Below are 27,854 nucleotides of genomic sequence, written 5' to 3' on the forward strand. Positions count from 1 at the left end.
TGCTCAGGCTAGCTGTATGGGGTTCTGGGCTCCCGCTCCCAGGACGGGCTGTGGCCGGGTCAACTGCGTTTTATTGTTCTCTCCTGACCCCTCCTGCTGACGTCATTGACAAAACTGCCAGACGCTGCCCCGCCCCCTGAATGTTCCCTGGGTCGTCCTCGTGGGTTCCGTTTCTCAGTCAGCCACTTCAAGCAAACACCATCAGCTCCTGCCACCCAGCAAACCACACTGCTTCTAGGATCCTAAACCAGACATGAGGTCATGTTCTCCACCTGTGAAGAATTAAAAGTAAGCTGGGAAGACCCGGACTGAGGAGCGGGAGGAAAGAGAGTTAGGGAGACGGGGCCTGCTAAATCATTTCAGCTCATGTTACTTGTGCCCCGGAGCAAACGCCTCCGTAAGATGAGATTTAGCGATGCCACCTTTCCTAAAACCGGGAACAAAATTATGGGGTCAAACACAGATAACATACGAACTGGCTATAAATTTGTTTCAAGGGGTAACAGGAAAAAAACTCTAACTAGAATATCAAATCCACGATTTCACAGGTATTGTTGTGGACCATAGAGCTCTGTTTCTGAAAAAAGAAAAAGTCAATTTAAATTCTCTTTACAGAAAAATGGTAAGTAAATGATGGTACTGAGGGTTGAAGATGTGGCAAAAATGATGGGAAAAAAATAACAAATGACTAACATTTGAGAAGCTCTGAAATATGCAAGTATATCCGTGTACACGAACTCATTCGATCTTCAACCCACAGAGCAGAGGCAATCTGTCCATCTTAGAGATGAGTAAACTGAGGCAGAGAGAGGTTAAGTGATTTGGCTAGGGTCAAATGGCCAGGAAATGCAAGGGGCCAGGGCTCCAAATCCTGTTTTGTTTTTTTTAATGCTGGCTTACATCTCAAGTCGATTCTTTTCCTCTGCCTGGTGGGCGAGTGCTGGTTTCGACAAGTAGAGGAGGCTGGAGGGTAAAATCAGGAGGTCCCTTTGGGCCTCCCTCCAACCATCTCTGAGTGCCCATCAGGGAGCAGGTGTCCCCACAGCCGGGTCTGAAGTTCTCAGGGCAAAAGGCAAGCATTGAGGCTCTGGGAGGAGGGGCCGGACACTCCTGCTGGTTGGGGTCTGACCCTCCCCTCTGTGGGGCACAGAGAAGCCGTTCTTTCTGACTTGGTTCATACTGAAGTGCATAGACCCAGGTCCCTGTGACCCTGGCCACCAGCGAGTTCCAGGCTGCAGGTGGTGCCAGGCCCCTGGGACAGAGGTTGCTGGCCCTGAGGAGCCCAGAGGGGTGAGGGGGACAGTTTGCAAATGGACACAGAGATACGGTGCAATGCACACGCCCGGAGACTTTGAGCCCCACACAGAGCGGGGCATGAGGTAGGGACCCGGCACCTCTGCTTTTCCCGGCCACGGGGCAGAGGAGTGTGAGAAAGGGCTCTTGGAAAGAAAGAAGAAAACTCTCTTTAAATCCTGGCAGTGAACGGACTCTCCCAGGGCCAACCTTGGAGGGTAAGAAGGGCGCTCAGGAGCTGGCACAGCGTGAGCAAAGGCATGAGGGTTGGAAGATGTCTGGGGGTCTGCAGGCAGTTTGGGCAAAAGGTGACGCCAGACCAAGACAGAAAGCGGCCATTCGGCCAGCCCCTCCAGAGACGGAGAGGGGAGCTCTCGCCTGGCAGAACAAGACCTGTCGACTGGCCCTCGGACCTTGCAGAGAGCTGGGCCTGCCATGGCCAGCTCAGCAAGGAGCACTTACCTGGTCTCTTTCCTGACCATTCCATATCCTTCTGCAACTCTCACCCTGAAACCCCAGCCTGGCCTTCCCCCAGCCCGAAGCTGGGAGTGTTATTCTGCTCCAAAAGCACAGCGGAGTACGACTCCTTACTCGAGGAATGCAGGCTGCGGTCCTCCGAGCCGATGATGAAACGGGCTATTTCTGCCCCCGGGGACATGAGCAGGCCTCCGGGCGCCACTCCGGAGCACACACGCTGGTGTTTTTAAGATTTCCCTAAACAAGTGTTTTCCTTCGCACCTTGGGCTATTTTTATGTGAATCTAGGTGCTGGGCTGGCTTTAGAAATCGTTCTGGATGGAAGTTGGAATCATGGTTAGGGTCAGCTAAGCGGCAAGCAATTTCTCACTGCCCAAGTTATCTATTACCCGGGGCCGATCTGGATGTAAAAATAGCTGCTGAGGCTGTTTGTTTAATCTGACTGTTACTTGACACCACGCGGGTGTTGCAGCGGACTGTTTGCCTCTTCCCCACCAAGAACACCATTTGGTTTCCCCCGGCTGGGTCTCTATTTAGGTGCGTTTCACGGACTTCCAGTGTCTAGCCAGCTTCTGGTTGCTGCTTTTCCTCAGGTGGGCTGGTTTGTAACAAATAAGACGCCCGGGTCTTGAATCCATTTCCCTCTCATCTTTGGGCAGCCCAGCTAACGAGGGAAGACGTTTTGACTGCCAGGCAGAGTCGGAGCTCCCTCCCGTTCCTGGGGAGGCCCGGAGAGCAAGCAGCCGGAACACGGAGAGCGGGAGGTAGGGTGCAGATCCTTGTCTGGTGTCTCAGCATGGGCAGGGACGGTGGCTCCGGGCCACGCTGCTGGGGATGCAGTTGTGTGCCAGGGCACTGTGCAGGGTGGCGTCGGGGGCTGAGGTCCTCAGTGTGCTGGGTGTGCTGTGGGTGCTGGATTGCTGCATAGACCGTGGGGATCCGCCATACCGAGTATACAGTATAGACATGCGTGACTTTGTCCTTCCGTGCGTCTGTCAGGCGCTCTGCTCCCACATGGTGGAGCAGGCAGAAGCCTGTGGATGTGCCCAGGGCTCTGCATTGCCAAATGGGGACGACCCCACTATCACAGGTTCTGTGGCAGGAGACTGACTATCTCGTGTCCCCCAGTGCTGGGCCAGGTAGGATCCTACCAACTGTAACAAAGAGGACAATTGGTCATTTGGACATTCTGGCCCCTGGACTCTGAGAGCATGGGTGTCCTCCACATGGAGACTCCCATAGCCTGCACGTTTTCCCAACCCCTGGGGGTCTCCAACCAGACTCCGCAGAGGGGACTTGGTCAAATCTTAAAATTGTATCTTTTTTTCTCCTGGAGAAGAACTGATCATCAAGAAGAGCAATATGAATATGTGTGGAAAGCTAGATAGCCTTAAAAAATAATTATTTAGGACTTTAAAACACCCCCATGGATGTTGGTGATGGAGGACGCCATGCACATGGTAGGGCAGGGACTATCTGGGAAATCTCTGTACCTTCCACTGGATTGTTCAATTTTGCTGTGAACCTAAAACTGCTCTAGGAAATAAAGGCTATTTTTTAAAAAATTAAATTACGGACCCTTTCTGTCAACACATCTAACCCAATTATAAAACACTCTATTTGAAGTAATGTTTTTAAAAACCCATAACTATAGGGATCCTGGAGAGTAGATTAAACAAATATTTGTGCTAAATGAGGTCCGATTTTCCAGCACTTGACTTCCCTTTACTAACAGTGGTTAGTAAGCTACGGCCGTGGGCTGGGCGCCTGGTTTTGTAAATAAAGTTTTATTGGCACACCGCCACGCTCATTCATTTACATATTGTCTAGGGCTAGGATGCCTAAGGCCATGTGGCTGGCAAAAACAAAAACATTTACTGTATGACCTTTGCAGAAAAACTTTGCCAACCTCTGCCACACGAGAACATTACTTGAGATGGCTCAATTTGATACACACACACAAAAAAAAGTAGTGGAAGTTCTAGCTGTGAAAACAGGCTGTGAGTGGGACCCTTCAGGACCAGGGGCTGGCTCTGGAGCCCCCAGTGCCTCCCCCAGGCCGGTTTTTCCAGTCTGGCTGGTCCAGGAAATGTTCAGTTTGCCACTGGGAGGTTAGCTTTGCTGTGGAGTGTGGCCTGGGCTGAGTGGGGCCGATTGTGCTTATCAGGATGGTTTATAAATAGACATCTCCGGGTGACCAAGTCCAGCGTGCGTCTGCCCCTGGGTCTTTGGAAGGAGAACAATGGCGCCTGCTCTCTGGTGTCCAGAGGCTCGCTGGGATGGGAGCAACTGTGCCTGCCGGGAAGAAGGGGGGCTGGCGGCCTGCTGGGTCCTGGAAACAGAGCGGCTTGGATCCCCTAGAAACCCGGGAGACAGAGGTGGGCGCAGGAGACGGGGACGGGCGGAGAGGGCCATGAGTCCTCAAACGAAGCATGCACTCTGATGTTTCTCACCAGGATGCGGGGAAGTGTCTGAACTTTTCTGATTTGCTCCCGACCCTACGGACGCCCTAGAGGCCCTTACAGAAAAGGGGAAGCCCCAGGTCCGGAACTAGCCCCACCCCTGGAAATAGCCCCACCCCTCCAGGCCACGCCAGAAATCTCAGGAACTGAAACCTGCCGGCCGCAGAGCCAGGGCTGGGCTGTCTTCCTCACTGGGTCTCAGGATTTCGCTCCATCGGCCCAGGGTCACTGGAGAGATGCAAAGAGCTCTAAGAGAAGGTGGTCCTCATGAAGATACTCAGTGCTGACACTTCCCAACAGGCTGCGGGGGGTCTTGGTTTTACTTCCATTTGAGGGTTTAAACTACATTTCACCAAATCCGGCCGATCCGTAGCCCTATAACTCAATCTTAGGTTTCATTTTGTTAGTTGGGAAAACCCAAAACGCCTCTCAGTTTCTGCTCCAACCCAGGAGTTGCAGGACACGAGCTGGCGGGGGCGGACAGACGTGGGAGGACAAAGGATAGGTCGAGGCACATGGATCAAGACCCAAAAATGAGCATATGGTGCACTGCTGAGATGATAAGTCATCATTCTGGAACATTTCCTGGAGGGGGCTGTGTGCGTGAGTAATACAGGGCCTCCTATGTCAGGATGGAGGCAGGGCAGGTACTCGGCTGAGCTCGGTTCTCAGGTGGACGACAGAAGACGGCTTGGTGCAAAGTGCATTTCCTTTGGGCGAGCTGGAGAGCAGCAGAGTCCAGGTATCTGGGAATCTGACAGCTGCAGGGGCCGAAGAGTCAACCAACCACAAACAGCTTCCTCCCCGGACCTGACAGACCCCCTTTCCTTAGTAGAAAGAGGAAAGGGACCCTTCTGGACCACACGTGACAGTGGGGAAGGGGCCTCCTCACGGCCTCCTTTCTCTGCTTGGCCCACCCTCAAGGCTCCAGCCCAGAGGGGACACGAGCACAGCGCAGGTGGCCGGGCACCACGGAAGGGCTTCTGAAACCCATGGAGATGCCCTCATGTGGCTTCAGCAGGACCCCAGGGGCTCCTAGGCGCCTCTGCATGCTGGACGCTGTTCCCTGGCTTCTGTTGGTCCTTTCTGTCCCTGAGGGACCCCTTCCAGGGTGGACTTGAGCTACTAGGGGGCTGCAAGGCTGGACTAAGAGAGGGACTTGGTCTCAGCCACCTCCCTTCTTAAGGCCTTCCCCTGAAGCTTAAGGAGGGCCTGGGGTAGAGAACACTCTGAGATTCACCCGCGTGACCCAGGGCTTCCCCACTCCCTGCCGAGTCTGGAGGCTGTTTTCTGGCCTTGCGCCTCTCAACCTCGCCTGCGATGGAGCCACCCCCGGCTGTCCTTGCCATGGGGCAGCCTGGCCATATGCAGCACCACCAGCTCATCCCCTCCCCTGGCCCTGGCTCTCCCTCTCTGAGGCAGGTCAGGCCCAAAGGCCGCAGAGGTGAAGGGGTCGGAACTCAGACCCACCAGGCCAACCCCACCAGCTCAGAGCTATTTCTCGCCCACAGTTCACCCACCATTTTCATCACCGCAGTCACCAGCGGTGTCGTTCCCATGTGCAAAGCACTTACGTAGGTGGTCTGGTTTATTCTCCCAGTCATCCAGCACGGTAGGTCTTATGATTCCCTTCCCAGAGGCAGGCGCTATGGCTCAGAGAGGTTAAGTAACTGGTCCCAGCGTGCACAACCAATGAGGGGCTGAAATGTAAACGTAGGCCTGCATCCAAAGCCCGCATCTTTTCTTCACTCCCCCCATACCCAGAGCTCACGTCAGCATCCAAAAGAGTGTCCACCCAGGAGGTCGGTCCACTCACCAAAGAGTTGAAATGTTCCTTAGAAAAGCTGTGCATGCCTAGGCAGGCCGGTCCAGAGTTTCGGGGTCTGGGCACTGCTCAGGCCTGCTGGAGGCGCTCGGCAGGGGAGGGGTCTGGATTCAAGGTCAGCTCTGCCCTTCTCGCCGGCCCCCGGCCTCAGTTGGTTGATGGAACCCGGCCTGGGTTGATGGGAACACCAGCGGATCCCCTCTCAGAGGGCCCTACAAGCAAGCACTAAGTGAGCAACAGGTGAAAGGCACTGGGCATGTGACGGAAACACGAGAATGGCTTCCTCCCCTCCACGCTCTCCTTTGTCGTTTGTTCTCTCCTGCTTAAACTCCGGCTTGAGTCTTGACTTCCAGAGGTTGTTAGAGGGAAATGCCAGGGCTTCACGGTTCAGCCGATCCGTGCTCTTTGCTCGCTGGAGAGAAGCTGGCGCCACGGAGGACCGACCCCATCCTCACAGTGACCGCTGGGCACTCACACATCGTTACTACCGCCCCTCTTGCACCAAGGAGGGTCATGGATCTGTGCACCTTTAGCACTTGGGGTGGAGGACCCAGCCCGCAAGGGGAAGTGATGTCCCCACTACGGCCACCTGGGCAGCATCTGGGCGCCACAGAGCACCCGAGCACATCAGCCAGGACGCCCGCTCTGCCCCGCCAGCCCCTCCCTAGGAAGAGAGGGAGGCTAAAACTGAGGGGACACACTTACCTAACTTTAATCTTAGATCTCCAGGGCAAGGGCAGGAGGCTAAATTGTGACTGAGCGTGCGAGGCTCCCCCAGATTAGTTTGGTGACTGCCCAGGAGATGCAGGCACGTTGTCTGGGGGGAGCGCTGTACAAGCACGGATGCTGCAAGAGGACAGCCACTCTGTTCTACCAGCAAGGGAGCTGAGTGGTGGGCAAAGCAGAGAAACCAGACAGAGGGTAAAGGGGACAAGGGAGCACTCTGGGCAGTGGACCCCTCGCTTCTCTCTCCCTCCCATCTTGAGGAAAGGCAGAGTCATCCTAGATACCCTCAAGCCCCCAGGCCCTGGATTAAGCAGGTTGCATGGTGGGGATGATAGTGTCATTTATTGACAGCTACAAGGTGTCAGCCCCCTCACAGACACAAATTCATCAGGTCCTCACAACGACCCCATGAGGCAGGTCCTACTATTAGTCTCGCCTTACAGATGAGGAAAGCGAGGCACAAAGAGGTGTCGTAATTTGCCGAGGGCCACTCATGGCTAGCACAGCTGGGACTCATGCCCACAGGGGCCTGGCTTCAGGCCATGCACTTCCCGCCATGTTACGGTGGCACCGTCTGGGGACTAGAAATCATGTGAGCCAGCATTTACTGAGCACCTACTGTGTGCTTGACGTACGTGAGTTCATTGAACACACCACAGTCCTGGCGGGTGTTATTACTGCAGTGGTGGATTGGTGGCCCTTCCCTGCATGGTCTGCTTCAAATACCCAAGGTCTCTAGCCGTGGAAGCTTCCATTTATCAAGTCCTTGCTCTGTGCAAGTCTCTTCTGGGCTTCTGACACTTTCTGCCTCTGCCCTTCCCAGCCACCCAGCGAGGTGGGTATTGCTGCTGATGAATGGATGGAGGCTCGGAAGGCAAGGTAACCTGTTGAGGTGGCACAGCGCGAGGAAACGGGAGCACTGATCCGACTAAACCTTGCGCTCTTCGCACCTCCCTCTGCTCTGTGCCCGGGCTGGACCCGGCCAGGCGCTGGTGTACAGACCAGCAGCCAGAGCACATTGGCAGCTGCCTTCGAGAAAGCTCTGCCTGGGGAGCCCTCTCTGCTTCCACCGCCTGGACCCTGCAGCCGGCACTGTCCCCGCCATGTCCTCCCCTCATAGGTGACTGTCCCTTGGAGAGGGGGCATTTCTGATTCATCTCTGTGCCCCACCCAGGCATAGCCTGCCCTGCAGCAGGCCCAGAGCAAGGCAGACATGGCCCAAACCACAGTCGTTGACAACCAGGAGACCCAAATGGCCCAAGAACCTATGACTTGTCAATACAACCTTCTGGAAAGGGGTACAGCCTCCAATCGCTCAAGGCCCAGGGCAGAGGCGCTCTGTGTGTGGCCCCAGGCCGGGCAGCACCAGCATCCCCCGTGCTCTGCCCCACCCCACCTCCCGGGTGAGCATCTCTGGGGGGCTGGCACTCTGTCTAACAAGCCCTCCAGGGCCTTCTGAGAAGTGAGGACCACGCCCTGTGGAAGGAAGGGGGGCAAGCTTCCCTGGTGTTCTCAAACAGGAGGAGATGCTCCAACGAGCTGATCTTTTCACATCGACTGAAGCCATAGTTTCAATAGCCCTGCCTGTTGCAGGAGCATCTTCCATTTCAAACTTTGAAAGGTAACCTGGGGGCCACGTCTGAATCCTTCTTCTTACCTCTGTAAGTGTCCTCTGAGGAAGTCCATGACCAAGGCGGGATGCTGTCAGCACCGTGACGGTGTCCCCCGCGCCGGGAAAGCTTCTCCCACTTTCTTTCCTGGCAGAGCCCGGCTCACCGCCGCCATGCTGGTTGGACAAAGGACAGTTGTCATCTACCATCCAGCCATCTGCCATCTACTTCCCAGCCTCCAGAAGGACGGCCGGGGACAGCCAGGCTCCAACATGTGGGAGGTTTAGGAATTCCCAGTGGCTCCCTCACACCCCAGATACAAAGGCTTCCTGGCCATCCAGGGACAGGGATGATTGGCACCCTCTGGGATGCCCCTCCTAGGCAGCATGTCCAAGGGGCTCCTCCAGCTTGACTGAAGCAAATGCTCCCTGGTGGGAAGAGAAAGACCATGAGAGACAGAAGAGAAGGTGCTGAGAGAGGCTGCCACTCCTCCTTACCCAGCAGCGACACATGGCAGACAGAGACCCACACACCCACGCCCCACCTCCCCTCGTCCCATGCGATGCCTCTCTTTGCCTTGGCTGCCCAGGGAGGGCAGAGCCATGTAAAGCAGAGACCCATGCCTGAATCCTGGGTCATCTGCTCCCGGGCTGTGTGACCTTGAGTGAGTTCCTTAACCTCTCTGATCCTTAATTTCTCCACCTCAGATTCCTTTGGCATCAGCTTTACCTAACTTGCCCAGTGGCTATGACCACTGAGTGAGATCATGGATATAAAGCACATGGCAGGTAGGAGGAGCTGGATAAATAGGATGGCCACCTGGAACCTCCCAGCAGGGCGCCACGCTCAGTGTGGGCTCTCCCGCTTCTCTGCTCTTGCCACCCAGGCCTGCAGCACTGGTGTACAGGTGGGGAAATTGGGTCCACAGATGGTGAGGTGAACTCTGCAGCACCCCTGCCTCCCATGGTTCTGGGAGCCCTGCCTAGAACCTCCTCTCTCTGCCAAGCCTGGGACACCCCAAGGCTGCTTCCAAGGGGTGCCCCTCCCCATGTTGCCCTGCTCCCCGCCCAGGAGCTGGAGAGAGGATGGTTGCACAGGGACTCAAGGACCAGGCTGCCGGGTTTGCCTTCTCGTCAGCCCCAGGTTACAACAACAAGCCTGAGGCTCAGAGAAATTGAGTGACTTGTCCAAAGTCTGTCTGAGTCCTCGGTTCTTGCCTGGAGAGCCATGTGCCTGTCAGGAAGGGGCAGGGCAGGCGTTCGAGGCCTTTTTGCCCCTGATGCAGACCCCTGGGTGGGATGGGGTGCAGAGAGTAGAAGGACGTCCTGTGGCTGCGGGTCTTACGATGAGCTCCAAGGAGACCTGAGGGTGAGAACCAGGAGTGTGGCAGCTGGGGGCAGCCAGGGGAGGGGCCTCCGAGCAGAGGGTCCCGGCCTGAGGGACATATATATATGTCTCTGAGCATGTTCTGCACCACGATGTAAAGGCATTTCTTTTTTTCTTTTTTTTTTTTTTTTTAAGATTTTATTTTTTCCTTTTTCTCCCCAAAGCCCCCCGGTACATAGTTGTGTATTCTTCGTTGTGGGTTCTTCTAGTTGTGGCATGTGGGACGCTGCCTCAGCGTGGTCTGATGAGCAGTGCCATGTCCGCGCCCAGGATTCGAACTAACGAAACACTGGGCTGCCTGCAGCGGAGCGCATGAACTTAACCACTCGGCCACGGGGCCAGCCCCAAGGCATTTCTTACTGTGTGTTGAGGGGAGAACAAACAAGTGTGGCACCTCTCCTGGGAGACGTGCAGAGAGAGGGTGTGCATGTAATTCCTGTGCTGCCCAGCAGCCTGCAGGGAAAGCATGGGGCTGCGGTGGCCAGGGCTCACTGGGCCTCGTCCTGTGGAGGTGTCCCCCTGGCTGGGGCGGCCCCAGGACCTGGTGAGTGAACATCTGGAGACCTGAGGACCGATTTCATGACAATGCCTCTCCTCGGCCCTCTCCAGCACGGGGAGCAGCCCCAGGGGAGGGGGAGGGGTGCAGAGCCAGGTTGAGTCTCATTGTCCCAGTTTTGCAGACGTAGGTAGAGGTCAAGTGACTTGACCAGGATGACCCTGCTGGGAACCAGGACTCCGCCCAGGTCTCCAGCTCTTCCCACTGCCCAGAGCTGCCTGTTTAACTCCTGTCTCACGTCAGCTCCTGCAGAATCCAGAACCCAGGGCGAGAGGTTCCTGGGAAATGTGGAATGAAGGAATGAATGAATGAATGAATGAATGAATGAATGGACAAACAACGTTCCAGAGTCTGGGCTATGCTCTTTCCTCGATTCTATAACAGCATCCTCAACCAGGGGCGATTCTGCCCCCAGGGCCTTTGGCGAAGTCCACAGGGTCAAGGGTGAGAGATGCTGTCATTGATACACAGGTGTGTGTCATTAGCTCCATTATACAGATGCGAAGCCTGAGGCTCAGAGATGCTGTAACTCAGCCAGGGGTGTGCCTAGCGAATACAGAGTATCAATGGGGCAAGGCCCAGGTCCCAGTGGGACCCACCGTTTTGGTGGCCCCGTGTTTCTGAAAGAGCTGCATGTCCCCCTTCCGGTGGCTACCGGCCCTGGCCTGGCCTGGTAGTGGGTATGGCCCCGGGAGTTTGGGTTGGGACTATCAGGGAGGTCAAAGGCTCAAAGGGCTGAGCAGTGGAACCATTTCTGCCAGTCTGTCCCCCGCTGGTTTCCAGCATCTCGCCTCTCAGGCAGTTCCCCTGCGACCCTTCCTGGGCGGCACGAGGGAGGCCAGGGCGGGGTTGTTTGGGCTCAGCTCTTTTCTCTCCTACTTTCACCTTTGATGCCAGCGTCATTGCTCCTATGAAGGTAATCGGGGCCCCTCTGAGCCCACAAGGAGGACTGAGGGCCCCCACCTGGCCACTGAGTCTGAGACCCTCACATCTGCACAAAGGTCCCAGTGGAGCAGCATTGAGAAGCTGGGCATCGCCAGGCCAGGGTTCCTCCTGGTCAGGGGGAGCGTCCAGGGACAGCCCTGGCCCAGTCCAGCCCATCTGGCCACGAGGAGCTCCACAGAGTGATTCCGGCCACCAGAAATGGCGAGAAACAGTGCTGCTGATGGCCTTTGTGGAGTGAGACCCCTGCCCAGGTCTCCTGATGGAAGCAGCTGCGAGGGCGGTGGGAGCCTGCGGGATTCAGAGGCCCCGCACCGCATGAGGGCCCACCCCGTGCACCTCGTCCCAGCTCTGCCATGATGCCAGGTCAGCAGTGGGAATTCCATCATGGAAATCGGCCGGCGCTGCAAAGCAGGAATTCTGCCCCAGAGAGCCCTCTGTTCACCACGGCTCAGCCCCCCTGGCCACACAACCAAGGAACAGGGGCCAGGAAGGCCAGGTTGCCGGGAGACTCCTGGAGCCCAGCCCGTCTCTCTGTCTCTCTCCTCCCTCTCCGTGCCTTCCTGCCTTGCTTCTCCTCTTTTCCCCTGCAACTGGGTCCCCCCAGATGTATGATGCCAGGTGCCCGCACCCTCTCGGCCTGGGGAGCTCTGGATGGACCTGGCCTGGCCTTCCTCGTGCCAGGCTCCCTGGCCTCCACCTGCAGACACGGCCCCAGGTCTGGGCACTGCTCAGTGGCTCCTGAGGAAACGTCCCGTCCAGACACAGCAGATTGGCTACCCAGGCCGGAAGTGGGAGTCAGGCTGGGTCGAGCGCTGGGGAAAAAGCTTCTCCCCGCCCGGGCTCTCTCCTGAGGACAGCAGAACACCCACAGCAGCTGTGACCACCCACTCACAGCCGCTCCGCCAGCCCAGCAAGCCCGGGCAAGCTGGTTTCTGCAGCCACATTCCCTGAGATGTCCTGGGCTTTGAGGCCCCCGACACATGACCTGATTCAAGGAGGATTCAGACCCGTGCCAGGCCAGCGCTGCCATTGGGGCCCCCAGTACCAGCCACACAGTGTTCCCAAGGCTGAGTGGAGCCACCCTCGTCCTCTCCCAGGAGCCTCAGGGTCAGTCTGAGCGCCCTCAGCTTTCCCAGTCTGGCTCCTCAGTTGGGACCATTCAAGCCAGACCAGGCCAGGATGCAGGCTGACCCCCCGTCCTGCCCTAGGGTGCCGAGTACCAGACCAGCGGAGCCAAAATGGCCAAAGCCGATGTGTGACGACCTGTGTGCAAAGCAAAGCTGCATTTTACATGCATAAGAGGCACTGCCCAATGGGAGCCAATCATCCAAAGCCATCGAGGGAAACATGGCCCAGCATCCTCCCACAGTTCATCCCCGTTCCACAAGGCAAGGGCCCGGGTCAGCCCCGATCGGCTGTACCTCCAGCACTGCAACAGGGGTGGCGCACGGTCACGCCCAAGGAACAGCTGTTGGGTGAATGAATGCGTGAAAGAGCTTCAAGTGGGGCTGGGAGTGCCCATGTTTTCTTCCAGGAAAATATAAACAAACTTGAAATTTCTGATTTCCAAAAGGCAAAACGGGCTACAAAGGGCAGAGCCATCGCCACACTGGGAACAGCTGAGGGGAATCTTCATGGGGACAGAAAGCAGGGCCCCGGGGCCAAAGGCAGGTGTGATCCCAGCTCCAGCACTCTGCAAGGGACAAGCAGGTAACCCAGGTGGCCTCAGTTTCCTCATCTGCAAGGTGGGCAGAGGGGCCCACCCTGTGGAGTTTCAGCGCAGAACAAGTGAGCGCAGGCTCATGCGGCAGCAGGCCTGAGGCCGGCCACTCCGTGGACACTCGACACGCGTCTGCTCCCTTCTCCCGAAGGACCCCAACCGAGGAAGTCGATTTTGCCATTTCATTCTTCACCTTGTAAAATACAGGACACAGACAAGGACATTCTCTCTGAAACAGCCAAGCAGGAGGGTTATTGGCAATTGCACAGAGAGGTCAAGAGCTTGGCCCAAGACTAACCAGCAAGGTCCAGAGCAAGGCACTGGTCAGCTGCAAGGCGGCATGGTGGAGGCTGTGTGTGCAACGTCTGTGCGTTCACAGGCTGGAACGAGCCATCAGCGCACAGACAGGGGGCTGTCCTGGTTCACTGCACCAGACTCCTCCTCAAGGCATGCCAGCATCAACGTCTCAAAAACCACCCTGAAAGAGGAGCGAGAGGAATCAATTCCAATCTGTTAGGGCCTTCTGGGTGTGATAAACCCAACCCTGTCATCTCCTCCAGCGTCCTGCTTCCCCAGAACTGAGAAGTGAAAACCCCATTCAATTAAGGTAATTAAATAGACCCAGAGAGCCGGGGCTCCAAACCACACTACAGGCAAGTGGTCAAGCCAGCAGCAGAGCAAACCCCAACGGCTTCCTGTGCAAAGACGGCCGGAATGAGAGGAGAATGAAACGGCGGCCTCTGCAGCTCGGGAGGGTGCCCTGGGCCTGCAGAGCGTCCCTCCCAGCTGTGCAAGGACCAGCCACCTGAACCCCATGCCCGGTAGTCCACCTCCCCAAATAGGAGGGACCCCGTACTCACGGCTGAACCATCAGTTCCACTCTGCAGTTGTCTCAAAAAACTAAGCCAAGAAGATTCTTGAGACGTGAACAGAAATGAAAACCCTTCTTTTCTCCACCTGTCTTCCATTCTCCCTTGAACTCCAGGCCACAAGCCCAGGACACACCCATTTGCCCCTGAGTCCACAGAGCAGAGGGTCAGGGTTCCATCCCAGAGAAAGCACAGCGTGGTCAAGTGGTGAACTCAAGCTGAATCCCAGCCCCCATTCTCTTCTTTACATGCTGTGTTATACTGAGCAATATTCTGCACCTCTCTGTGCCTTTATTTCTCCACCTGGAAAATGGTAATAATAAGGCCCGTTCACCCCACCTCACTGGGATCATGAGAATCAAACAAGATAATGGGTGCCAAAATGCGTCTTGAATGGCAGGGCGACAGGCAGACATGAGTCATCCCAGGATTGACTCACTGGATTGGCTTCCTCTCCTTGTGATCCACTTTGGATCCTAAAAGTTGGTGAGGACCTCAGGTTGTCAGAAAAAATACAGGAAGCCCAGTGAAATCCAAATTTCAGATAAATAGTGAATACCTATTTTTAGTATAAGTACGTGATGATTAATTTTATAGAGAATTCTGACTAGTACAAAGTATATCCCAAATATTTCTGGGGACATACCTATACTAAAAATGTGTTAGGGCCCGCCCTGGCTGCCTAGTGGTTAAGTTCAGTGAACTCTGCTTCAGCATCCCAGGTTCAGTTTCCGGGCTCAGACCTACACTGCTCTACTGGTGGCCATGCTGTGCTGGCAGCCACATACTAAAAAATAGAGAAAGACTGGCATGGATGTTAGCTCAGAGCAAATCTTCCTCAGCAAAAAAAAAAAAAAAGTGTTCACTGTTATTTGATATCCAAATTTCACTGCGTCCTCTATTTTTACTTTGCTCAATCTGGCAACCCAGCCATGCCAGACGACCCACTGCTCCTTCCCTTGCTATATCCTAACCCCAGGACCACACAGGCCTGAGTCCCAAGCCCATGATTGTGCACAGTCACATGGACGATTCGGTGCAGGAGCTGGGGATCCCCCGGGGTCCCCAGTCAAGGCTCTGGGTCTGTGAGCCCGTCACACTTCCTCAGCTTTGGGGCCCAGATGAGTGGCTGTGTGTGGAGATCTGGAGCGGGCCTGTAGAGGGTGACACGGACCCGGCCACTTCCCGTCCGCAGAGCCTGGGGCAGGCCAGCAGAGGCTGAGCTGTGTGGCCTCTCAGGCCTGGACTGGCCGGCAGCCAGGAGGCCCTGGGAGACAAGGAGAACGTGGGGAGACAGGGCTTTCAGCTCTCCATTTGCACGCTGCGCACGCAGCCCACCTCTGTCATCACCTCCTTGTGGCCCAAGACGTGCACTCAGCAACAGCAGCTGAAGACATCGACGAGCGACCACCAGGCACCAGGCATCCTGTCAGTCAAAGACGAAGCAGGCCAGAGACCTGGCTCCCAGGAGTTTGCTGGAAACACAGATTCACAGCAGATAAAGTGGAATAAAGCAGTGCAAGTGATCTTTTAAAACTTCTACAAGGAATAGGAGAACAGGAGGAAGTGGTCAGCAGTTGGTGGCCAGGGGACAGAGAGAGACATTCCAAACAGAGGAGCCACCACTCCAAGGAGCCAAGCGGGGACACCGCTGGGCCTGCAGCTCCTTCACCTCGCGCACCACAAGCCTGGAGGGATGGGGGAGCTGGGGAGAGCTCCAGCTTTCCCACCAAGAGCACCTTGAGGGTCCCACCGAGGCATCTGTAAGGGACCAGGAGAGAGAGAGAATTGTATCTGCACAAAGCAGCATATTCCATTCCACGATGGTTCGACAGCATGGCGCAGCGCAACATGGGAAAAAACCTCACGTGAGAAAACATTGTGGAGCTGGGGTTTGGTGATGACTGGGCAAAGGATGTTTCACTGTTCGTTGTGAGAAAAAGTTGATTCATGGATGCACGCTTAGATTTGGTGTGTTTGATACACTCTGATTCAAAAAGATGACCCCGGCAATAAGGCATCCTTCAGGGTAATTCTCCCAGCATCCAGCCCACAGCCAGACCCTTCACGCCCTCCCCAATGGCTGAACTGGGAAGTTCAGTCCAGTAATTCAAGCCCAGGGACCCTGCTCGCCCTCGTACAGTCTGGGGCTTTGCAGAAGCTGCTTGACCTGATACAAGCTTGACCAGCACCCAGCGCCTGGTGATGGAGTGTGGGAAGACCAGATAACGGGGTGCTGTCGAGTTCTCAAGCGTTGCCCGTGCAACACAGGGAGAGGCCAACATTTCATCTCTGACACCCAGAACTTAGATAACGTATCAGTTAATGACCATTGGAAACGCGGCTGTGAACAACACTCCGGTTAACGTACTCAAGAAATATCTGCTGGACACTGGCCCTCCAGAGGGATTCAAAGCCATCTCCCAACTTGGAGCTCTGAGTGCAATTAGAGAGACAAACGGTGAAATGGCAAAGTCACGAAGGCACTTCTCATGTCTCCCTGATGAAAACGTGAGCCGATATCCACCTAAAAAATCAAGCCTGACGTGACCAGTAGATGCCGCAGTGCAGACAAACGCCTCCACTGCACCAGCCTGTTAGCCGTCCCTAACGATAATCTCCTCCACCTGCTTCCACCTCTTACCACACGCAGATCTCATATATTTTCGGGCTTGGAATCAAAAAGTAAATTAAATCCACTTAGATGCAAATTCACTCATTGAAATTTGTGATAATTCTGGAATTATTGGATTATAATTGACTTTCAATAAAATAAGTCCTGCCAGGCCGGTCAATAGTGTGAATAATACCACGACAGAGGTGGAGGAATTCACTCATCTGTTTAACAGATATTTCTGGAGCTGTGCTCTATACTCCATGAGGAGGACAGCCTGGAGAGCCAGGCAGACACGGCCCCGACAGCAAAGCACCCAGGCTAGAGGAGAGACAAACATTAAATAAAACCACCCCATTAAATACTTAATTACAATTATGGTAAGCGCTGCAGAGATGTGCATGGCAAGCTATGGAAGCATGTAACGGAGAACTTAAAACAGCCCTGAGAATGGGCTGGCCTGGTGGCGCAGTGGTTAACTTCGTGTGCTCTGCTTCAACAGCCCAGGGTTCATGGGTTCAGATCTCTCGGTTATACGGTGGCGGCTGCGTGTTGCTGTGATGCTGAAAGCTATGCCACCGGTATTTCAAATACAGCAGTGTCACCCATGGTGTATTTCAGCGGAGCTCCCAGACTAGGACAGACTAGGAAGAAGGACCTGGCCACCCACCTCCTCACAAAGTGGCCATGGACACTCTCTGAAGAGCAGCAGGGCACTGTCTGATACGGCACCAGAAGGGGAGAGGATGGCGCAGAAAGACGGGGCAGGGTTCCGCTCTGCGGGACACGGAGCTGCTGGGAGTTGCGATCAACAGGACAGCACTAACAACTAATTCATTCGAGCAGATGCCAAGACCTTATTTACAACATGGCTCAGCAAAATGCAGTCTCTCCTCACTCACGCCACCTGAGGATAAATCACGCCCTTTTACCTGAGACGTGCTCCGTGAGCCAGACTGCTCACCGATGCAGGCTGCCTCCTTCAACGGGTCCAAAGCAGCGAGCAAGCCAGTGTTGGGCTGGCCTCGGAACAGTGCAATTCACCGCCCGTGCCACTGAGCCATGCACCCAAGCATGGAGGGAGAGGTCCCCTAAATGTTCCCAAATCAAGGCCGCCATGTGCTTCTGCACCTGTGGCTCTTCCACGTGCCACACGGGTTGATTTCATCCTCATCCCTAAGATGAACATCAGTGGAGCTGCAGGCACAAATGGTCCATGTGAATTTTTCAGATGGCCTCAAGACCCAGGGCAGGGGTCCTCCTCATAGCATTTCTCCTTCTTTCTTACTCCTTCTTTTCTGTGCCTTGGTTTGCCCTCCAGAAAAATTCGGGATAAAGATACCCAATTCAGAGCATTGCCACAAACGTTCATTCGGCTTCTATGTCGGTGTGCACAGTACACAAAAGCAAATAAGGCTGCCTTCCTGGATTCAACGCATTTTCTTTCTAGTTGAGGAGAGAAAGAAGCAATCAGCAGCGCCTAAAACATATGATATATAATTATGATATATAATCTAAGGAAAAGGGAAACCCAGCGTGCCGTGGGGACTCGAAGGAGAGCCTGGGAGTCAGGGACAGGACGGGGCCAACCATATGGCAGTAGACACAAAACAACTCCACGCGTCTCCAAAGAAATGTGCTCCACAAATCTGAGTTATTAGGATTATTAATATTATTAATAAACTACCATGAACTAAATTAATCCAGGAGCTGTGAGATGAGGAAGGTCTCGTGGAAGCCCCAAGGGTCTGCATTTAAAATTTGCAGAGTGGATTTATTTTAATTAGTTTACACTTCATTCTGAAGCACTCTTAAAATTCTCCTGGGCAGCTTTTTTGCTCTTTTAGCTGTCAAAATACATACTCCAGCCTCCTGCCAACAATAAATCGAACGGTGAGCTACTGCTTGCTGAGGAGATTCAAGTTCGGCCACTCCTGTTCTCTTTGCAGTTCTCTTTACTGCAAAGCCCGAGATATTAATTCACACGGGAAAAGGACCTATGGTCAGATTTAATAGCAAAAAATAATTCGCAACTGGGCCAATCCTATTCGAAACCCCAAAGGCTTAAAACAGGTTCCTAAGGATTTCTTGGACCAAAGACAAATTAATGAATGTTGGGAGGGATAAAAATTGACTCTATATTGGTTTTCACCAAAAAGGCCTATGTTTGGAATTTTGTTAAGCGTGGACTAAAAACAATTTGAAAGCCAGTTGTTTCACTGACGTTTCAAGACATGTTTTGCACTGAACACATGCTTGGCCTTTTGGGTTCCACTGAAATTATTTTTCTTCTTCTTTCTAGATGGGTAGTGATGACCACAAACATAAGCATGAGAAGAAGTTTTAAAACTACAGATTCTAAAGCCCAGCAAGACAGGCACCCGCAGCCCCCACTGCTGTAACAGGTATGGAACCAGCTCAAGAGCTGGCGTCTGGAAACACCTCAGGCTGTCAGCTACGATGCTGAGGGTTCCACTGGGCAGGGCGGGACCAGGGATAGGAGTGGGAAGATGAGGCTAGATTTATGACAGTCCCCTCTGAACCGAGGAAAATCAAAGCAGAGCTGAAGAAGTTACCTGAACGAAGCTAGCAAAAGGGAAGTCTCTCTTTTTCCTGAGGGAGAAGGAATGTGGTTATTTTCTGAATACTCTCAATATCAGTAAATATCATCACTGTTAGGAATTAGGACAGACACCCAAGATCACTTAGGGTTCTGTGGCCACACATGACGGAAACAGAAATTGGACAAACGAAGCAGAAATGGATAAGTATTAACAAGAAATTGGAGCCCTGTAGACTCAAGAGGAGGCTGAAGTTCTAGGCTGGGAAAGGACGAACAGAGAGCTCCGCCTCTGCAAAGATGTCTGAACACATTTCCATCCTTGCGTCGCTCCAGGAGAAACGGTCCAGCGGGGCTGGCCTGGGTCTCATGTCTGCGCCCGGGGAGGTCTCGGCAGGCACCTTGACTAACAGCCTCGCAAGACCGAACACCATGGGAGAGGAAATTCCCCAAAAGTCTCAAGTGCTTTTACTTAGAGGGGGATGCCACCCTCAGCAAATTGGCCTTTAGTCATCATTGCCTGTCCCTCAGGGTTGCAAGGTGAACGCCTCCGTGTCACGAGTTGCATTGTATGCCCCCAAAATTCACATGCTGAAGTCCTAACCCCCCAGGACCTCAGATCTTATCTGGAAATAGGGTCCTTGTAGGTGTAATTACTTAATATGAGGTCATTAGGGTGGGCTCTAATCTGATAGGGCTGGTGTCCTTCTCAGAAGGGGAAATCTGGACACAGAGACACACGCAGAAGCAAAAGGCACAGAGAGAAGACAGCCATCGACAAGCCAAGGAGAGAGGCCTGGAGCAGATGCCGCCCTCACAGCCCTCCTGCTGACACCTCGATTTGGGACTTCCAGCCTCCAGAACTGCGAGATAGTAAATTTCTCTGACTGAAGCCATCAGTTTGTGGTCACTTTGTCACGGAAGCCCCAGAAAACAAATACACTCCATTTCAGGCATTGCGTCTGCATTCAAAACAGGAAGAAAGGGAACCAACGGAGTGGAGACAGCAGAAAGGGGAGAACTTTTCCCAGACATCCGAATGCTTCTATCTGTGTGACCAGAACCGTGTCGCATGGCCCCGCGAGTTGCATGGGAGTCCGAGAACGTGAGCATTTTGCTTCCACAGCCTGTAGAGAGGAAGTGGGTGAAGGAGCAAGGCTGGCCAGCCAGCAGGGTCTGAGGCTGCCGCTCCCCTTTCCCGCGGCCATCTAAAAGGCGTGTTCTGTGCTTTCTGGGGAGCAAGCAGCCTGCTTTTCAAGGCAGGGCTGAAGACACGGAAACCGAGGATGTAAACCTCAGAGCGAGTCTGTCAGTCATTTGCTGCAATTCAGGGTCCTTTCCCGCCTCCAGCAGACCCAGCTCAGGTCTTTCATTCATAAAAGCAAGTCAGACTGCCAATGAATCAGCACTGGAAATTCACCGGAGTGCTGTGGTCAAGAGACGGGAAACAAAAACCTCAAGGAGTCTGGCCTCCAGGACAGAAAGACAAACACCACCACCGCTGGCGCGGCACCATCGGGCCCGCGTGGGAGGCCTCGCGCATGCGCCGGCCGGCACGGGATGCCCAGGTAGGACCGGGAACTCCTGCCGCGCGGCCCTACCTCCCTGACAGGAGCACCTCCATCTTCCATCCCCTAAAAGTCCTGACAGTGTTCTTCCTGTGGCCAGCCAGGCAGGAAGGGAAGATTGCAGCCTCGCCAGCTCCTGCTGCTGATGTGAACGGGGCCAGGTTTCATCTGTCAGCTGAGGACTCCCAGCGTCCTCCTGGAGTCCCGCCTCTTGGGCCCAGTTTAGGGTCTATACTTGCTATTTTATCTAACTCTTCACATACTTATTTACTTACCCCCTGCTCCAGGCCAGGCTTGTTCTAGACATTGGACGTGTGTATCCCAGTGGTGGTGGTCAGGGTCCCAGCAGGAAGCAGCATCCTCAGATGAGATCCAGAAAGGAATGTGATGTATGACCTCATACCCATTAGGATGGCTCCCATCAAAAACAAACCAACCAACAAAAACCAGGAAATCACAAGTGCTGGCAAGGATGTGGAGAAAGTGGAACACTTGTGCACGGTTGATGGGAGTGTAAAATGGTGCAGCCGCGGTGGAAAACAGGATGGTAGTTCCTCAAAAACTTAAAAATACAACTGCTGTATGATCCAGCAATTCCACCTCTGGGTGTGTGCCCAAAAGAATTGAACGCAGGATCTTGAACAGATATTTGTACACCTATGTTCGTAGCAGCATTATGCACAGTAGCCAAGCCATGGAAGCAAGCCAAGTGTCTATCAACAGATGAAAGAATAAATAAAATGGTGTACATACATACAATGGAATATTATTCAGCCTTAAAAAAGGAGGAAATTGTGACACATGTTACAAAATGGATGACCCTTGAGGACATCATGCTAAGCGAATAAGCCAGTCATAAAAAGACAAATACTGTATGATTCCACTCATATGCAGTACCTAAAGTAGGCAAATTCATAGGGACAGAAAGTAGAATGGTGGTTGCCAAGGGCTGGTGGGAGGGGAGGAAATGGAGAGTTAGTAGAGTTAGTGTTTAATGGGTACAGAGATTCAGTTTGGGATGACGAAAAAGTTCTGGAGATGGATGGTGTTGATGGTTGCACCACAATATGAATGTACTTAACACTGCTGGACTGCACATTTAAATGGTTAAGTTGGTTAATTTTATGTCATGTATATTTCATCACGATTTTCAAAAAAAAAGAAGAAGAAGAGAATATAATGAAGGGGCTATAAGAGAGGTGTAGGCAGAATCAGGGAGACCCCAGGAAGTGGAGTTAATCAGGAAGCGTGTGAGGCATCCTCCCCACAGCCCCAGGCCCAGGGGAGCAGTGTTGCTGGGCTCAGTGAGTCAGGGCCCAGGGGAGGAGCCGTACTTCAGGAGGACTGCAGCATTGCCAGATCCGGATCCACCACCAGGAGCAGGGATGCGGGAGGAAGGCCAGGGATGCTGGCGGCCCCTCCCTCCAGGCTCCTACCAGCACCTCCCATTGGCCACACCCACGGGCGAGTCAGAGAGTGAAGGACTGCAGGCCATGCAGGGTCTTGGGGACTGTGCCCTCTTGGGGTGGCTCTAGGACAAGGACAACCAGCAAACAGACAGCCTAGTGTCTCCTGAGCTCCTGGCCCTTACAGTCTAATGAGGGGATAGGCAACAAAGAAGTAAATTTCATTTAAATGGTGCTCAGTACCACAAAGAAAATAAACCGGGCCCTGTGAGAGAGAGAGAGGAGGGGACACCCCATGGAAGGTCAGGGCAGGTCTCTGCAAAAATGACACAGCTGAACTTTCTCTGCGGGGCAGGCTGGAGGACCGGGGAAGAGTGGATGTTGCAGCTCCAGTCCAAAGACCGGAGGCAATTCCCCTCTTCCCCTGGGGATCTGTCTTTTGGATTCGGCCCACCCACACTATGGAGGGTAATCTGCTTTCCTCAAAGTTTATTAATTTAAACGTCAATTACATCCAAAAAAATACCTTCATAGCAACATCTAGACCAGCATTTAACCAAAAACTGGGCACCAGGGCCCAGCCAAGCTGACATATAAAAGTAACCATCCCGGGCTCCATTACCCATCTGGACGAGCACGTAGTTCTTGTATGGAGACGCTAGGCTGGATGTCCCGTTCACACTCTGCACTTCTTTCTTTTGCAGAGAAAAAAAAAAATCCTACTTTGCAGTTGCACCTGATCAACGGGAAGCTCTCATTTTGTGGGAAGAGCGCAGCACCTAACCCTTTGAGAATCATCACCCAGAGGCGCCCACTGGTTCACTGGAGACAGTCTTCCTAGCCCAGAGACGATGCAGGGGAATAAGAAGTGCACGGACGGGTTCAGCGACTCCTCGAGCATCGGCAGTGTGCTGGACGATGCAGACAGGGAGGTGAGCAGCCTCACAGACCGGGCGTTCCGGAGCCTCTGCATCTCAGAGGACACCTCCTTCAACGACGCCGACCTGGGCCTGTCCCCGGATACCACCCGGCAGGTGTTTGGGAATTTTCACCACACGCACAGGAAGAGCGGCCTCTGGAGCCAGTTACCGTCACAAGGCACCGAGCACACAGGCTGGGCGGCCACGTTCCACCAGCAGCCCAAGTATGTCCAAGGGGAGGAAAGGTACCCCAAAGGCAGCCCCCCACTGACGCCAGCCCAGAGGAGACTGGAGGTGCCGGTGTCGGGCCTGAGGAGCAGCAACAAGCCTATTTCTAAAGTGTCATCGCTAATTAAATCCTTCGACAGGACCGAGAGCCAGCGCTGTGACAGCAGGCCACCTCCGGCTCTCAAAAATGCCCCCAAGTTTGCCCCTCTTCCGGAAAGTGGTGTCAACTTCTGCTTCGATTCTGCCTTTCTGACCGTCAGGAGGGTGCCGGCCGAGGTCTCCAGCAGCCATCAGGGGAGCCACCAGCCCGGCAGGAAGCCCGGAGAGCAGGAGACCCCGGAGAATCCCGAGATGGTTTGTCATGGCTCCAGCGGCTTCCTCCCCACGCCCGAAAATGCAGCCAGCTCCTTCGAGTCGAAGTTCCCCTCTGTGCCCCACAAGTCAGCCAAGGGTGAGCCTGGAATAGGCAAGGAGTGGCCTCGCAAGGGGACCTTTCTGCACAGTGAAAACAGTGCTTTTGAGTCGTGGAATGCCCACCAACCGAGGCTGCCCGAGAGAAAGGATGCCACCGACGCCGTCCCGGAAAGCAAAGCTCCCCAGCGTTACGAGGACACGCCCTTGGTAAGAGAGCCCCAGGCCCCTGAGCGCAAAGTCTCTCCCTGCCCGGTCCGGGCCAGCTGTGGTCAGGAAGAGAACAGGCTGGGAGCAGGGGCCGTCTCCACATCTGCATCCTGGGGATCTAGGGATCCAGGAGCCCAGGTATTCGCTGTAGAGGGAAAAGCTCCCAGCTCCCAGCCTGACCCTCAGCTGAAGCCAACACAGCCCCCCTGGAGGAAACCAAAGACTGGCAGAGGAGGGAAAGAAAGTCTGCAGGATGCTTCAGAAGAGAAGAAGCAGGCCAGCCGACGAGGCCCAGCCTTGTATACGAAGCACAATCCCCAGGGGCAATTTCCAGAAAACGATGCTCTTGACATGCCCGTGGACCCCAATGAGCATTACAATCCTCCTTTTAACATCAGTAAGCTTCTGACCCCCGTCATCCCCACCAAGAATGTCCTGGATTCATCTGACGGCCAGCTGGGGGAGACAACCTCCTCACCCCCAGGCCAGCTAAATGGCTACCAGGAGAAGGAGCCCAGCGACAGTCAGTCTCGGGACAGCTACAAGTCCAGAGCCCCCAGCCTGCTGTTCAACCTCAAAGATGTGCGGAGGCGCGTTAAGAGCACCTACAGTCCCTCTCCTCTCTTGAAAGGCATGGATGAGAAGACCAGAGGCAAGCAAGAAGCCGTGAGCAATGGTGTCATCCTTCCCAATGGGCTTGAGGACAGTCCTCCAAATGAGCTTTCCAGGGAGAGACCAATCGATGCCCCTTCTGGATCGCACAGTGGTACCCAGAAGGACCCTACAGCCGACCCCAGCACAGCCGCTGCAGACAGCTATCTGACTCCTAGTTCACCTCCAGCTACCGCCAATGCCCCCTTCTGTGTCAATGGGGAGGCTGCCGACAGGAACAGCTATGAGAAGGATGACACCGACGGGGAATTGGAGGCGGGTGCGGCCAGGTCCAGCTGGTGTCCAGACTCCAGGGAAGTGGTGTCCAGGTGCCCCAGGAAGCACCTGTCACTGAAGCTTTGCAGCAGAGAGCCTGAGGTGGGGAGGGCAGAGGAGAAACCGAGGACCCCCAGCCTGGAGAATGGGTTCTTGAGATCCATCTCCCAAGAGACAGAACATGAGAGAGAGGCAGGACTTCTGAACCCAAGCTTCAACCCGAAATTCTCCCCGGGGCCCCTCTCTCCTGAGGAGGAAGATGTGTTTTACAGTGACAGCCAGTCGGATTTCATGCCAGCCCTCAAAAGCAAGGCCAAAGTCAGCACCAGCTCTTCAGATCAGTCCTTTGCCTCATTTGAGGATCCGCAGAAGACGTGGTTCACCGAGGGCCAGTGGGAAGACAGGAGGAATGAGGCGAGTGCAGGTGCCGGTCAGAAGGACGAGAAGGAGAAAGTGATGGGGAAAGATGAGCTACAGTACTGCGCCTTAAGCAATGGGCCTGCGTGCGCAGAGGAGCACGGGAGGGGGGAATCGTTGCAAGGAGAAGGGGAACGTTTGTCTGGAGGTAGACCCCGGAAGGCGTCGAGAGAGGGAGCAAATTTCAGAGGCACTCGGATAGGAGGAAGTAGGGACACAGCCTTTTCACAAGCCAAAGACCTTACCCCCTCACCATCTTCCACTTCAAACAAGCACATACTGTTTGCAATTAAGGACAACACCCTCAGGGCCACCCCCGTGATAAAACCCATCATGCTGCCTCTCCTGAGGGCCCTGTCCTCAGAGGACCCGCTGGGCAGTGGCCACAGAGGGGAGGAATTGCCAAGGCCAGGCTGGGGCGAGGATGCTGGTGCGTGTGCCTCTGAGAGCCAGGACACACCCAGCACCCCGACACCCGCTAGCACGCGGGGCACATACTTGAAGTGCATGGCCCACGAGGGCATGGAGGACCACGTGTGGGCGCCCAGCACAGCCAGGATGGAGACCTCCCAGCCACCCCCAAAGGAACATGTCTCATCTCCTCCACTCATGGGAGAGAGTGAAGGGCTGAAGCCACCCGCAGATGCCGCATGGAAGGTCATGGCGAGTGATGGCAAGAGCAGTTCCCCAGAGCAGAGGAAGCTGGATGCTCCAAGGTGTATCCCCACAATTGCTTTGCCTGAAGGCGACTTAGAAGACCAGCCACCTCCTCAGCAGCTCGAGACCTGTTGGGAAGAGCAGGCGCAAGATTTCAAAAGTCACTTTTTGTCTACACCCAGAGCAGGGCCCCTGGGGAGAAGAATGGTCCCCGGCGAGATGGCTACTTCCCCCAATACCAGTTCCCTGGAGGAGAGCAGTGTGTGCTCCCCTGCCAACAACAGCATTTGGGACGATGCTCCCCACGCCCCCAGTGACCTAGGCCTGCTGCCAGGGGACCCTCCCCGCGACAGCCCCTGGGCCAGCCCCGGCCATGCCAGGGTCACCCGGAGGGAGGACCTGACACATGCCCTCACGTGGGAGGCCGGCTCCGACCCACAACTTGAGCCGTCCGCCGAAGACCTCAGGACACTGTCTCCACGAGGCTCGCTGCTGGACGTGGCCCCCGGCTCGGCGGGCCTTCCAGAGAAACCGGAGCCTCCTGCTCAGCTGGAGAGGGCGGCCGGCAAGCCACCTGCCGTCCCGCCCAAAACAGAGAAGGCCCTGCGGCGGGCAAAGAAGCTGGCAAGCAAGAGGAGAAAGACCGACCAGCTTCAGGAAAAACATGGTGAAGCCCGGGAGGAGAAGCCCTTCCCAGAGGATGCGGAGCACAGGCCGCCGTCACCCGGAGAGAGGCCCCGAGCCAGGTTCCCAGCGGTCCGAGCCCTGCCACCCCCCATGCACCGCCACTCAGTGTCTGCCTTCTCAGAACCAGTCAGGAGGCGGCCAGGGGGGCCCCAGTCCCTCACGCCCCTGCCCCCTTACCCTGCCACCCAGAAGGTTCTCCAAGACCCCCAATCTGGAGAGTATTTTGTCTTCGATCTGCCGCTCCAGGTGAAAATCAAGACCTTCTATGACCCAGAGACAGGCAAATATGTCAAGGTCTCCATCCCAACCTCAGAGAGGGGTTCCCCTGAGCAGCCCCTGCCGGACATGCCTGCTGCTCCCTACGTGCTCTACCCCGGCTTCCAGCCCCTGCCCGTGACAGCCTTGATGCCACTGCGCTGCTCCTCCCAGCTCTCCACCCCCACCTTCCTCAGGCAGGGCCCTCGCGCCACGGAGCCAGCCAGTGCCAGGCCCCAGAGCGCCCGCGAGGCTGGCCTGCAGCAGACCCCTGGGCCTCCAGGCGACCCCACCCAGCACTCTGCAGGCCAGCGCCCCAGCGGGCCTCCCCAGAGCCCAGGGGAGGAGGGAGGAAATGCTCCAAGCCTGGGCATCATCTCCACCAACGACCTAGAGGACTTTGCCACAGAAGGCATTTCCTGAGAACTACAGCTCACTCACCCCCGCCCCCAAGAAACCCAGAAGAGCTTCCCTCCCCCTCCCCAAGAACATCAATCACTTACACACACACACTCGTGCCCCACACACACACATACACACGCCCCAACACATACTTAGCCATTTGAGATCCCTAAAGTCTCAAAGGAAGTGGGGATCCTGAGCAACCCCCCCGAAGGGCTCCCCAGAGCTCCCACTTCAGGAAGGCGCTGCTTGCATGACCCGGTCCCTTCTAAGCCCATCCCAGATGTCAGATCTGCTCCACTTCTTTTCTCCTCCCCACCCTGCCTCCCTGTCCTCCTTTGGCCCTGCCGCTGGGGTGCATCCACCCTGTTCCTAAGGGCTGTTCTGCTCCAGCACCCCCACCCACCCCTTCTCAAGGTCAGGACCGGGCAGTGAGCAGACCCTGAGCCCCCAGAAACGCTGCACCTGCTGAGGCCTGCCCCGCAAGCGGCTGCCCAGCGCAGCCCCTCGAGGTCGGGCCTGGCACAGAGGGTGGCGACTCCACCCTCACCCTCACTCAGACACAGCTGCCTTCCAGCTCACCTCGGGCGGAGAGGGCTGAGGACCGACTCGAGGCAATCTCGCAGAAATGTTTATTTGAATAGAATGGGTTCTCTTCACTGAGGAAATTTTCCTCCGAAGGCTATTTTCTGATAAAGAGAAGGCTACCTTGGAAAAAGTGAAA

General features: G+C 55.0%; 1 protein-coding gene across 5 annotated transcripts; it reads left to right on the forward strand.

Moving 5' to 3' along the window:
- The first annotated feature begins 164 nt into the window (after positions 1 to 164).
- C2H10orf71 (chromosome 2 C10orf71 homolog) lies at positions 165 to 27,854 on the forward strand. Of its 5 annotated transcripts, none has more exons than XM_046654511.1 (4): positions 165 to 288; positions 18,785 to 18,887; positions 22,084 to 22,086; positions 22,721 to 27,854. In XM_046654511.1, the coding sequence occupies exon 4, from the start codon at positions 22,868 to 22,870 to the stop codon at positions 27,149 to 27,151; it is 4,284 nt and encodes a 1,427-aa protein (XP_046510467.1). In that variant the 5' UTR covers positions 165 to 288; positions 18,785 to 18,887; positions 22,084 to 22,086; positions 22,721 to 22,867; the 3' UTR covers positions 27,152 to 27,854. The 5 variants fall into 5 exon arrangements, with proteins under 5 accessions (XP_046510467.1, XP_046510463.1, XP_046510465.1 ...); XM_046654509.1 differs by lacking the exon at positions 22,084 to 22,086 and adding an exon at positions 549 to 622 and having other exon boundaries at positions 169 to 288; XM_046654508.1 differs by lacking the exon at positions 165 to 288 and adding an exon at positions 2,335 to 2,533.

Source organism: Equus quagga, chromosome 2, assembly GCF_021613505.1.
Source record: "Equus quagga isolate Etosha38 chromosome 2, UCLA_HA_Equagga_1.0, whole genome shotgun sequence".
NCBI classification, from domain to species: domain Eukaryota; kingdom Metazoa; phylum Chordata; class Mammalia; order Perissodactyla; family Equidae; genus Equus; species Equus quagga.

Coding starts and splice junctions, on each gene's coding strand:
- C2H10orf71 (XM_046654511.1), top strand. CDS start 22,868: ATGCAGGGGAATAAGAAGTGCACGGACGGGTTCAGCGACTCCTCGAGC.